This window comes from Megalobrama amblycephala, linkage group LG6 (assembly GCF_018812025.1).
Source record: "Megalobrama amblycephala isolate DHTTF-2021 linkage group LG6, ASM1881202v1, whole genome shotgun sequence".
Taxonomy (NCBI): domain Eukaryota; kingdom Metazoa; phylum Chordata; class Actinopteri; order Cypriniformes; family Xenocyprididae; genus Megalobrama; species Megalobrama amblycephala.
In genome coordinates, this window is record NC_063049.1 from 41,428,304 (window position 1) to 41,442,120 (window position 13,817).

A 13,817-nucleotide genomic window follows, 5' to 3' on the forward strand; every position below is an offset into this window, starting at 1 on the left:
CCTTAAAGGCATAGTTCACCCAAAAATGAAAATTCTATCATCATTTACTCACCCTCAAGTTGTTCAAAATCTGTATAATTTTCTTTGTTCTGTTGAACACAAAGGGAGATATTTTGAAGAAAGTGTTAAACTGAACAGTTTTGGGGCACCATTGACTTCCATAGTAGTTTTTTTTTCCTACTATGGAAGTCAATGGTGCCCCAAAGCAGCCTGGTTACAAACTTTCTTCAAAATATCTTCTTTTGTGTTCAACAGAACAAAGAAATTTATACAGATTTGGAACAACTTGAGGGTGAGTAAATGATAATAGAATTTTTATTTTTGGGTGAACTATCCCTTTAAGAAAAATGTGCTTTTCACCATAGTGTATGATCGCAAAAAAACAACAACAACAACAACAACACAACAAGTTTGTATTGAGCATTGATGGAGCAACAGATTTTGTGTGAAAATAAATCATAAAAGTGGTTTGTTTTGTTTAAAAATCTTATAAAAGTATTAGGTGGTGAGGGGGTCCTTTAACCCCACAAATTTTTGATATGTGTCGATTTTAATGTGCTTTAAGACAAATAATGTGCATATTCCTAAGACAACACCATTGCTGAGTATTTTCTCTGCAGTAAACCAAAGAGAATCTCATAAACGCCTTTTAAAAAACGCTGGTATTTCTGACGTCACAAAATACCTCGTAACCAATCATGTCAACGCGTGATCGCCAACAAGTGGATCTCTGAAATGGTGTGAGCGAGTTGAGGCGGGGCTAATTTGCACATTCATAGAACCGCATATACTAAATGAGGCAAGGGTGTAGAGTTACAATCAAGCAATTTTAAGGCACAAAGAACTTTTTTAAGGAAAAAAAACATTTAAAGATGCCATTTTGGTGATCAACGATGATTTTAAGGGATACAATTATTGACTACAGGAGGACTTTAATATAAAAATATATTTTAAAAATACAGAAACAAAAAGATCTATCGGGCCTGTACATCTTTCAAACCTCATTCGTCATTTATTAAGCAATGTCAAAGTCTGTCTTTCCTTTTCTATTCTAAAACTGTAATAGACAGACATTAGAAATTATTTTGATTTCACACATACTGATATTAACCCACTTCCTTATTGTAAGAAATCAAGTAAATGACATTTCCTTATTGCTATAGCAAACATCAAACGACAGTGAGACATTTCTAACCTGATGTGGAGACGTGTATGTCCTTTCACGTGAGCGCCGTATATTTCCATCGGCTGTAAAACGGAAGCTGGCCTTTCTTTCGTTTCCCTCCCTCCTCGAATCCTCCTCTTTCTCTCCATCCCCCTGACGCTGTCTCTTTTTCCTGCGGTTGCGTCGTTCTTTGGCACTTTTGGAGCTGAGTTTGGAGGCATCCGAGGAACTGTCCGTTCTTTCTCCACTGAGCCCCTCGCACTTGGACGCTTCAGCCTCAGCCTCAGCTTCAGCCTCAGCCTCAGCCTCAGCCTGTCAACCAATCACATGACAGACCGTCATTACACTTACGCAACAGTTTGCAAAGGTTTCATGCATTTACATTTATGCATTTGGCAGACGCTTTGAAAACATTTTTTTTATTGGTTCATGCATTCTATTCATATCCTGTTTAAATGTAAACACCCAACAGACCTGAGCTTCCTCTTCCTGTCTCATGATCTGCTCAAGCATGGCATTAAACTCCTCTTCTTTCTTCAAAGCCTCATCAATAGCGGCTTGGTTTTGTTCGTCATATGCCATGGCCACCACAGCCAGGATCAGGTTCACCAGGTAGAAGGAACCCAAGAAAATGACCAGCACGAAAAAAATCATGTAGGTTTTTCCTGCGGCTCGAAGAGTCTGTAATAAAAGTCCATGATTATTGTAGGAGAAACACACAGGAAGCTATTCATGTCATTTTGAACAATTATGATTATTTTCTTTTACATGTAATTACAGTGGATGCGGAATGGAGCTGTCAAGTTCAATAAATAACATAAATAAAAAAAATAAAAAAAAAAAACTATAAAAAAACAGTAACACTTTACTTAAATCTTTTATGTATAATGCATTATAAAAGTATTTTTAATGCATTAATTATGCCTTCTAATGCACCTTATAATGCATTGTATGGTCTCATGAATAATTGTAAACACAGTTATAATACATTATAATACACCTTTAGAAAGCATAATGCATTAAAACATGACAAACAACCAATTTCAGATGTAACAAGGAATATGAATATTAAGTGAATATTATAATGCATTTAACTTTGGTTACAATTATTTATGAAAAGATAATGCATTATAACACATTATGAATACCTTTATAATGCATTATACACAAAGGCTTTAAAGGTGCCCTAGAATGATTTTTTACCTGAATGTGTCTGTGAAGTTTCAGCTCAAAATACCCCATAGATTTTTTTTAATTAATTTTTTTAACTGCCTATTTTGGGGCATCATTAACTATGCGCCGATTCAGGCTGCGGCCCCTTTAATACGCAAGGTTAATCTGATGATTCAGCTGTGCACAGATCCAGACGTTAATACTGCCTGCCCTTGTCTAATGCCTTGAACATGAGCTGGCATATGCAAACATTGGGGGCGTACATATTAATGATCCCAACTGTTACGTAACAGTCGGTGTTATGTTGGGATTCGCCTGTTCTTCGGAGGTCTTTTAAACAAATGAGATTTATATAAGAAAGAGGAAACAATGAAGTTTGAGACTCACTGTACGTCATTTCCATGTACTGAACTCTTGTTATTCAACTATGCCGAGGTAAATTCAATTTTCAATTCTAGGGCACCTTTAAGTACATTTTTACAAAAAACATAAAAATGACACAAAATAGTCTAAATTGAAATTTCAGAGGAAGTGAAGGAGAATAAACTCTGCATAAACTTTATAGGTTCATGCAATTCTCATCAAACACTAGTTTTGAACATCATGAAAAGCAAGATTTTCAGGGAACAACAACTTTTCGTAATCTCGTCAGTAATGTTGTATTGCATTAGAATACTTGGAATAAAGTGTAAAAATCATATGGACTACTTTCACGGTGGTTTTTACAGCTTGACAGCCCACACCTCATCTCACCTTTTGTGTTGCATGAAATAAAAACAATCATACGAGTTCAATTTCCTCTAAGCACACACCTGTTGGTAAAGATTCTCCCAGTAGTCTTGAGTCATCAGTCTGAATAAGGAAAGGAAGGCCCAGCCAAAGGAATCAAAACTTGTGTAACCATAATCTGGATTAGGACTTGCTTTTATACAGACAAATCCTTCTGGACAATGCCTGAAATGAACACGAGTGATACTGATAGTCAAAAACGCACCATACAACTCAACAGAACATAAAACATGCAACTTAGGCTCTGTTTTAACCTGGTATTAAGATACGTTTTGGTCGATCGGATCACAAGTAGACGAGTGTGACACATACCCGTTCACACCTGGTGTTTTAATCCATCTACTTTCAACCACTTCTGTCGTGATTTCTTTGTAAGGAGGGTTTATGGGTGGGAAAATGTATGAGTTTTTTCAGATCTTTCGATCTAATGGACAAAATAAGCTTGTGCAATTTACATATGAACATGCCCGGATACTACAGAAAAACATGGTGAGAGAACATTGTGCTTGTTACATTTTTCGACTTCAAACCAAACTTGTGTTTTCAGCCAACAAAGTTTAAATCCAATCTTGTTAGCACAATTTCCATAATATTTACGCATTAGGTTGGTAGGCAGAGAGTAGGCGGCCTTTTTTGGCTGTTCGAACGTATTCGATCACATGAGCATTTACACTACAAAAGCAATCCGTTTTCGAGTACCTCTGGAAGTGGTCGAAAGTGGACAAGCTCAAAACATGTATTTAGCACTGTTCACTTGTGATCCGGTCAACTCGGGTTTATGAAATCATTCGATATCCAGGTCTGTTTCAGATATCCAGTGTTGCCTACCCAGCATCACTGCTTTTCCCACAGATCAGAGCGTCTTTCTTTCCTGGTGGGACATAATGGTTACCTACAGGAAAAAGAATTGTTAATAATTCATAACATAGAATACATAATAGTTCTTATACAAAGCCAAACTGTATTAGTTGGTTTGTGCTATATTCTATTTGTTGGTGTTTATTCTGTCCATAATAGGTCATTTAATACCATATTTTTTATATTTAAAGTGGACCTATTATGCCCCTTTTCACAAGATGTAATATAAGTCTCTGGTGTCTCCAGAATGTGTCTGTGAAGTTTTGGCTCAAAATACCCCACAGATCATTTATTATAGCTTGTCAAATTTGGGTGTGAGCAAAAACACGCTGTTTTTGTGTGTGTCCCTTTAAATGCAAATGAGCTGCTGCTCCCAGCCCCCTTTCCAGAAGAAGGCGGAGCTTTAACAGCTCAACAACAACAAAGCTGGAGAATCTCACGCAGCCAAAATGAGGATTGTCAGTAACGGTGTTCAACCTTACATTGTTCAAACCGGAGTCGACACTGATGGAAAGACTCAGGAAGAAGTTACAACTTTTAGAATGAAACTGGACGTTTCTGAACGGTTAGTGGATAAATTTATGTAGTTGCTGTGGAGTTGATTCAACTCATCCACTAGCATGTGCCATCATTTTAATCTTTTGTGCAAAACCCGTATGGATGCCCACTATACATAGCGTACCTGTTTGACAAACAGAGCTATACACACCAGGCTAACATTTATGAATGTTGTGAATGGTCTCATTTTTTTTTTTTTCTCTCTCTCAAAATATCGCTAAGGACAGAAACGCTCCTTTTTTAGCAATCGAGCTTGCCAGGGTCAACTTGTAGGCTATCCAAGCTAATGAGACTCTAAATAGTGTTCTGTGCAGCCAACAACAGAACAGTTAGCATGCTTTGCTCGATCTTTAGCCATGTTGTTTGAACTGGTACACCATTTTTGCTTGCAAAAACAAAATGGCGGCACCGTGGGTGGAAACGTGCTGATTAAGGGGCATTAATATTATAATAAGATCACCTTGGTACGTCACTAGGGGAGCGAAACTGAGCGGCTCATTTTTTCACATGCTTGCAAAGAAAGGCTTACAAAAACAAAGTTACTGGGTTGTTCTTTTTCACGTTTTCTGGGTCTGAACATGCACCAGGGACACGATTACAGCACTTAAACACAGAAAAAGTCATATTTTCATGATATGTCCCCTTAAATATTCTCCATTGGTCCATCTTTTTGCACCAAAAAAAACAAACAAACCTCTATTTGAAAACTCTAAACACAGCAGCACAGCAGGGCCAAACCCCATGCAAATGAGGAAAATGTCAAAATACCAGTAAGATTTGTGTATATATCAGAATAAAATGGAGTGTGGAATGTGGAAAGCATTGTCCTCAATAAACAGCGCACCACATTACCTCACTCCTGCATGATAGCTTTCCCCCATCCCACTAAAGTACTTGCCAATGGATATCATATTCCCCCCATGAGCAAGGTGGAATTCCTCTTTCTCTCAAACAGGTTTTTCATGGCTGGCAGTAATGCAAACATCCATGATGCTGAATGATGACAGCTGGCTGTCACTCTTCACTTGCTTTCTATTGGCCCAGATTTTTTGGTTTACTAAAAGCTCACTTCAACTAAAATTTGTGGATAAGGATACAAATGATCAGTCCCTCCTGGATTATGTGACCTTGTGATACCCATATTTGCAATATCTTGCCACTTACAGCAGGGTCTGAAAGTATATATACTGTATATATGTGTGTGTGTGTATGTGTGTGTATATACATATATTAATTAATATATTAATTTATATATTATATAATCTCTATGTAGTTTTCTGCTGAAAATACCCACCTAAACTTGGTAGACAGAATGATCGATGGAACAAACAAATGAATGAACATTCAGACAGATTGCATTAGATTTTGAATCTATTTCAAGAAGGAAAATGAACTCACTACGATTGTTAATGTATTCCTTGCAGTCGAATGATTGAAAACATCTCTCTGTGAGGTTAAACATAGAAGATTCGCGCACACATTTTTGTTTAAGAATTCCCATGAACAGTTGCAGTCCGACCAAAGCAAAGACACTTAGGCAAAAAAGGGTCAAGATCATCACATCTGACAGCTTCTTCACCGACTGGATCAGAGCTCCAACGATTGTTTTCAGGCCTGTGGAGAACAGAGGAAACTTTACACTGAGGTCTCATCATAGTGTGCTCAGGGTCCAAAATTCACTTTGAATCCAAATATTTAATTCTGGCCATGAGATGGAATTATTTAATAGTTTTATTTACAGTTTATTTCTGAAAACAGCAAAGGCCATCAGCATCTACGAAACTGTTCATGCGAGAAGTGTCCTTGTTTTGACAAATATAGCCATTTGAAGAAGTCACGACAGATATTTTCTTTAGTTCATAGTTTGATTTGCTTACATTAGCATTGGTCAGGTGATCATTCTTACAATTTAATTTAAATCATGCAAGATAGCAACTTGTCATAAAATTTTAAAAATGATTTTGGACCCTTTAAAATATGTTTGAAAAAACATTAATAAAAACATTTCACAGATGCTCATAAAAACTGAACAGCGACTACATGAAGACATGCAAGACGAGTACAGTACAAACGTAAACTCATAACAAAAGGAGAGGAGAAACAAAAACAGCAACACTAGCACTTAATGATTCAGGTTCCGATTTCAATTACTTTTGTACTAAATAAGGTCACTGATTCAGTCTGATGACTCCATAACAGTTCTCGAATTAGACATGACAAAAGTAATGACTGCCGTTCCTTTGAGTCGTTGCACAGAATCAAACTAGGGCTGCTCGATTATGGCAAAAATCATAATCACGATTATTTTAGGTCAATATTGAAATAACGATTATTTAACACGATTATTGGAGGGCGAAGCCTTATTTCATGATACAAGTCATTTTAAATATCAGTGAAATTTCACAATTATCAATGCTTCAGCAAAAACTAATATTAGGTTAACTAATGTAAGAAAAACAAGTAAGCAATACAATAAGAACAAAGAAACTAATAACAAACAATACTGACAAATAACTGCAACAGAACGAAAATGCAAATTAAATTAACAATGTTTTAAGTTTTAAGGCCTTTGCATAATGAGTCCGAAATTTTCGCATGCGTTTTTTCGTATTCGCAATCCTAAAAATTCGTCATGCACAGAGACCTTGCACACTGAGTCCGATGCGTATTAATGAATGCGTTGCGAAAAAAATTGCAAAACAAATCGCAAAACAATACAAAATGAAGTCTTCAAGCAGCAGTGAGCACGAGTGTCTCCTCTCTTCTTAAAAAGAGAAAAAGAAAGAGGAAATATTGGGTCCATTCAATCCCGAGATTGCATAGAGAGAAAGGAGAATTCACCTCATCAAGGAGCTGCGGGATTATCCGAGCGTTTCAAAGATTACTTCAGGATGTCAGTGGCTCTGTTTGATGCTTTACTACTGGCACAATATGTCTTTATATTCGGTCTCTTTGTATTCTTCACGTTGTTTGTCATTCAGTGCTGCTGTTTTGTGCTGTAGACAACGTGGATCAACTTGTCATATGGCATTCTGGATTTTTGCGTTCGCGTACGGTGGCTCTGAATTGTCAAAACGTCTCTCAAAATGCCATGGATGCGAAAAACGAAAATCGAACCTGATCCGAATATTTTTTTGACGGACGAAAGTTTCGGAGGCAGTGTGCAAACGCGATTGACATAACGTGAGGTCGAATTTATTTTTTAACGTGTGAAAGTTTCGCATGCGAATTTCGGACTCAGTGTGCAATGACCTTTAGAGTGGTATCCTATGGAAGCTTGTTTCAGCCACTGAATAAACAATAAAAAGGTATAATTGCAACTTTTTATCTCACAATTCTGACTTTTTTTCTCAGAATTGTGTGATATAAACTCATAATTGTTATTTGTTATGAAGTCAGAATTGTGAGTTATAGTCAGAATTGGTGATATAAAGTCGCAATTGCGTGTTATAAAGTCAGAATCACAAGATATAAACTCGCAATTCTGTCCAATTCTGAGGGAAAAAAGACTTTCAATTATGAGAAAAGAAGTTAGAATTGCGAGAAAAAAGTCAGAATTCTGACTTTATTTCTTGCAATTGTGAGTTTATATCTCACAGTTTTGAGAAAACAAGTCAGAATTGCGAGATGTAAACTTTTTTATTTTTTACTTAGTGTCGGAAACAAGTTTCCATAGTATTCAGATTAGTAATAGCCTACAACAACAACAACAACAAAAAAATTGAATAATCAAAAGTAAAACAACACTGCATAGTCTTACAGTACACATTAAATAATAAAGATCAATCCTTATTAAAGCTACTTAAGTTATACAGTTAAGATCAGTGAGTGGTATATTAGGCTGCTGTCACTTTAAAGGATTAGTCCACTTTCTAAAAAACTTTTCCTGATAATTTACTCACCCCCATGTCATCCAAGATGTTCATGTCTTTCTTTCTTCAGTCGAAAAGAAGTGAAGGTTTTATAATTGACTTCTATGGCCGTTCTCCAAATGGTTGAAGGTCAAAATTACAGTTTCAGTGCAGCTTCAAAGGGCTTTAAACGATACCAGACGAGGAATAAGGGTCTTATCTAGTGTAACGATCGGTCATTTTCGAAAAAAAATGTAAATGTATATGTTTTATATAAACAAATGTTCGCCTTCTAAGTGCGTTTCTCTAGATAAGACCCTTATTCCTTGTCTAATATCGTTTAAAGCCCTTTGAAGCTGCACTGAAACTGTAATTTTGACCTTCAACTTTTTGGAGGCCAGTGAAGTCCACTATAAGGATAATAATCCTGGAACGTTTTCATCAAAAACCTCCATTTCTTTTCGACTGAAGAAAGAAAGACATGGACATCTTGGATGACATGGGGGTGAGTAAATTATCAGGAAAAGTTTATTTGAAAGTGGACTAATCCTTTAAGAGTTAATGCACAGATCCATTATACTGATACACATGCGTTTTCTTTCTCAACTGTGTATGTTTACTTAAGACATAACTGGCTGTGTTTATATGAATACTCCCCAAAAAGGCATTTTGACATTTTTGTGTGTACACGTCTAGGCACGTATCCATTGTCTTATCCGCGTTCAGCTCCGACTCAGAGTGAGCTCACAGAAAGCCGCATGGGGAACAGTGTCTCTTTTGCGGCTAAATGCACTTTTAATAACGCTGTTTAATATCAAACATGTCCCGCAAATTAGCAACAGTAGACTGCATTTTACAACACTCACTTATTTGGTTAATTTGGATGTTAAGTTTGGGCTTTTAGGGAGGAACAAAGCCTGTGGAGGAAAGGAAGGTGCGCCTGACGGAATGCGGCAGCGGCACAATAATCATTTTAACTCGATTATCTTGTTTTCATAATCGTTGGAAGCCAAAATCGAAAAATGAGTTTTTTTGACCTATTTTTTCATGCAACCATCAAATCATGAATCAGAGCAAGAATACCTGAAATAAAAACTGGAAAATATCTGGGAAAAAATTAAGCAGTTAGAGAAGACATGCTTGAAGAAAGCAGTGTCAGCATCTGTGATCTTGACCTTTGCCCTAACTCTCACCTGGGATGACCGATATAGTTTTCAGGGCTCGAAGAACTCTGAACGCTCGCAGGGCGGACACATTACCCAGATCCACAAACTCAGTTACATATCTGAAACATGGAGGGTGGGAAATCACACACTGACAGACATACAAAACACAGGAAGGTCTCGACACAGGGTTGCAGTCGGGTTCAAAGGTCACATAGAGGTCTTACACCTAAACATGTTCTCTGCTTACCTGGAATTACTGAAATAGTTTTCAAAGCTCTGAGTACCCTGAACGTGCGGAGAGCTGATATATTGCCTATGTTTATAAACTCTGTTACAAACCTGTGGGACCAAATGCACAGATACAAATGAAGCTGATGGGTACTGTTGATGCCAATGGCCTTAAGGGCATTTTCAATAATCATTGTAAGTAAGTTAGTTCACACAAAAATGAAATTTCTGTCATTAATCACTCACCTTCATGTCATTTCAAACCCGTAAGACTTTCGTTCATCTTCAAAAAACAAATTAAGATATTTTTGTTGAAATCCAAGATGTTTCTGATCTCCCTACACACAGCAATGTCATAACTAATTTCAAGGCCCAGAAAGGTAGTAAAGACATTGTGAATACAATTTTGTGTGCAAAAACAAACAAAAATTAACAACTTTATTCAACAATTTCTTCTCTTCCCTCTTAGTCTCCTACGCAGTTGACGTAATCACGCTGAAAAGGTCACGCATGACGTAGGTGGAAGTACTGATCCAGTGTCAACAAAGTGAACATGCAAAGACTAAGTCGGATAGCCTTTACAAAAAAAGGGCAAAACAGTGATGTCGGACGATTTTGAAGTTGTAGGAGAAAATGAGATGGAGTACTTCCACCTACACTTGACCTTTCCATTACGTAATGCGTGGTGCATCGCAGAGCAGTGCAAGACAAGCATTTGTCTTTAAAAATTATATACATTTTTTTTTTTTTTTTAGAAAACGACCGATCCTTTCTCTAGATAAGACTCTTATTCCTCGTCTGGGATCGTGTAGAGCTCTTTGAAGCTGCACTGAAACTGACATTTGGACCTTCAACCCGTTGAACCCCAGTGAAGTCCACTATATGGAGAAAAATCCTGGAATGTTTTCCTCAAAAACCTTAATTTCTTTTCAACTGAAGAAAGAAAGACATAAACATCTTGGATGACATGGGGGTGAGTAAATTATCAGGAAATTTTAATTTTGAAGTGAACTAATCCTTTAGAAATGTCTTTAGTATCTTTCTGGGACTTGAAATTTGTTATGACATTGCTGTCTATAGGGAGATCAGAAAGCTCTCGTATTTCATCAAAAATATCTTCATTTGTGTTCCGAAGATGAATGAAGGTCTTATGGGTTTGGAACGACATGAGGGTGTTAATAAATGAAAGAATTTACTCAGTAAAGAAACACAAACTTGTTTAGTTTTTTTAACTCTAAACTTTAAACTCTAAACGTATAAACTACTAATTCAATACTTTCAAATGTTAGAGACAGAAACCAAGAAAAAAGAAATGTGTTTGAACCTACAGATTTACGTTTAGATTTTGTCATTTACCAGACACTATTATCCACAGGACTCTAATTCTTGCAAGCTGACTAGAACAACTGAAATGACTTTTGACCTTGGGATAAAAACAACTTTTGACCTCTCTATGGACGATGAAAATCTAAAGGTGAAGTGTGTAATTTATGTGCCACTAGCAAAAACAAACAGAATTGCAAAAATAATTATGAAAGAAGTTTCCCAAAAGCCCTTTCAGTCCCATCCTCTTGTGTCCCACAACTGACTGACCAGAAGTTGACATCATCATGTGAAATATTTCAAAGTTAAACAATACTAAATGGAGAAACAAAAAAGGGCGGGACTTTGATCTATACGGAACTGATTGGATGGAGAAAAGTGGTGTTCCATATAAAAATGGATTCAGTTGGTTAATATTATTTAATAGACCTGAGCTAACATGAACTAACTAACAATGAACAGTTTTTATTCATTAACGTTAAGAAAGTGTTACCATTTTTTATTTGTAACTATTTTCACAGATGAATCCTCCACAATAAGACAGAAATGTGAATTAAGAAAGTAAACAGGATCAGTTGAAAAAGTCTTTTAACATTAAAAGAATTACACACTTCACCTTTAAGCAGTGAGAATAAATAAATTTTAATAATTTATATCAGTGTAGCAGGGGTAAAATAACAGACTTGTCATACTTACGCCATGACAATAACAATAAAATCCAACCAGTTCCACGGGTCTCTGAGGAACGTAAACTGTCCCACACAGAATCCCCTGGCGACGATCTTTATGAGCGCCTCAAAAGTGTATATCCCAGTGAAGGCATATCTGTCAAAACAAAACAATCAGTTACTGTGCTGAACAAACATGGCCAGCATTTCACCAGTATGTCTGGAAAGCAAGAAAGAGATCAACTTACTCTACATTCTTGGCCCAGTCTGGAGGTTGTGTGTAGACCATGAAAGCGCAGTTGAACAGTATAGTGAACATTATAACCATACTGAACAATGTGAAAACTGCAGTTAAGGAAATGTAGTGACTGAACTACATTAGCGTTCAAAAGTTTGGGGTTGGGGTTTCAATGTTTTTTGAAAGTGACAGTGAAAGTAAAGACTTTTATGCTATAAAAATGTTCTGTTTCAAATAAAATCTGTTCTTATAAACTTTATATTCATTAAAAATCCTGAAACAGTTTCCACAAAAATATGAAGCAGTACAACTGTTTTCAACATTGATAATAGTAAGAAATGTTTCTTGAAGCAGCAAATCAGCATATTAGAATGATTTCTGAAGGATCATGTGACACTGTTCACACAGAACGTGTTTTTTCCATTCTACTGCACTACATTTTCATTGTTTTTCAATGTAAACGCGTACTAGATGTATGTCTTTAACCATTGCGCCTGCGTTATTTGCAACGTCTTGTGCATAACATGCCTTTCAAAAATGCGGTGTTCAAGTTAAAAGAAAAGGTCTCGCATTTTTAACAGCAAATAAGTGTTCAAACCCGTTCACACGGCCATAATTCAGCTTTGACATCATAGGAATAATAGAACAGAGTTATTTTAAATTGTAATCATATTTCACAACATTACTGTTTTACTGTGTTTTGATCAAATAAATACAGCCTTTTAAATATATTACACAATTTTACGGACCCCAAACCTTTGAACAGTAGTCTAAAATACACAAACATATGACATTTTTTGCAGTGTGAAAAAAAAACAAAAACATTTTTATCTAGTAAAATCAAGTAAAAAAATTTTGATAAATGTTTGAAGTCACATATGAGTGGTTCGCAATGAGCTTTGCTTCAGGATCAGAATTTTACATTAGACATCAAGTCATCAAGCCACAGTTTCAGGCTCTCAGCCGCTAATAATTTATCAAGCAAAGCATGCTTATCCTGAAGTGAACCTTTCTAAAATTTCATTTGGGTCATATTTTCATGACCTTGTGTAAATTTGTTGGGGCGTCACACAACATGTCCATTTGACATCTGTCTACTAAGTAACAGATGAATTTCTGGCAAAATAATGCAGAGTTTGAAGTGCTTCCTCCTCGTTATTAAAAACTGATAAGCCTGATTTGTTTTCTCTATGCATCTTAACTAAGTATGATTCCATGGTTATTTTTTCACTTTATAATTTGCATTTATCAACAATTAGAACAGACCTGCAAATCATATTTGGATTGCAAACTACCAACTGAAAGCCACTGGTTTAAAGTGTATAAACATGATACTCATCCAGCACAGCAAGACAGTCACCATCAGCATGTTTCATCACTTGAGAAGGATATGAATGTACCAAAACCTTAATTGATATTCTCCTCAGAGGGTTGAAGGGGCTGAAGATGTACAAGGCAGGAGTGGCGTTGAAACGGGTGATTGTCTTTTTTTTGTTCACTACTATAAAAGTCTAAAGAAGAGGGAGATGAAGAATATGAATACATGAAGAGTGGACAAAACAGTCAATATTATATATATATATATATATATATATATATATATATATATATATATATAGGGTGCGATTTGTAGGGGGGGACGGGGGGGATTTCCCCCCTTCTGGTCTATGTATCCCTGCCTCTGCTGAATTATTTTTATCCTGTGGGGGATTTTGTTCCCCCCAAGACTTTATTTCTAAATCCAATTTTAAAAAAATCAATTCTGAATCACAGTTTTTCAATGTGAAATTTTGGACCCCT

The 13,817-nt window shown here is 36.3% G+C and overlaps 1 protein-coding gene across 4 annotated transcripts in view; it reads right to left on the reverse strand.

Moving 5' to 3' along the window:
• The window catches only part of scn1laa (sodium channel, voltage-gated, type I-like, alpha), a 71,806-nt gene that overhangs the window by 39,503 nt on the left and 18,486 nt on the right, over positions 1-13,817 (reverse strand). For 3 of the 4 annotated variants that reach the window (XM_048194660.1, XM_048194656.1, XM_048194657.1), the window contains exons 3-11: positions 13,410-13,528; positions 12,028-12,117; positions 11,808-11,936; positions 9,588-9,679; positions 5,942-6,157; positions 3,956-4,019; positions 3,151-3,292; positions 1,640-1,846; positions 1,196-1,477 (exon numbers count right to left, since the gene is read on the reverse strand). In XM_048194660.1, coding sequence (XP_048050617.1) covers positions 1,196-1,477; positions 1,640-1,846; positions 3,151-3,292; positions 3,956-4,019; positions 5,942-6,157; positions 9,588-9,679; positions 11,808-11,936; positions 12,028-12,117; positions 13,410-13,528 — 1,341 coding nt within the window. The remainder of the gene's footprint in view (positions 1-1,195; positions 1,478-1,639; positions 1,847-3,150; positions 3,293-3,955; positions 4,020-5,941; positions 6,158-9,587; positions 9,680-11,807; positions 11,937-12,027; positions 12,118-13,409; positions 13,529-13,817) is intronic. The other variant, XM_048194658.1, reaches the window with a different exon arrangement.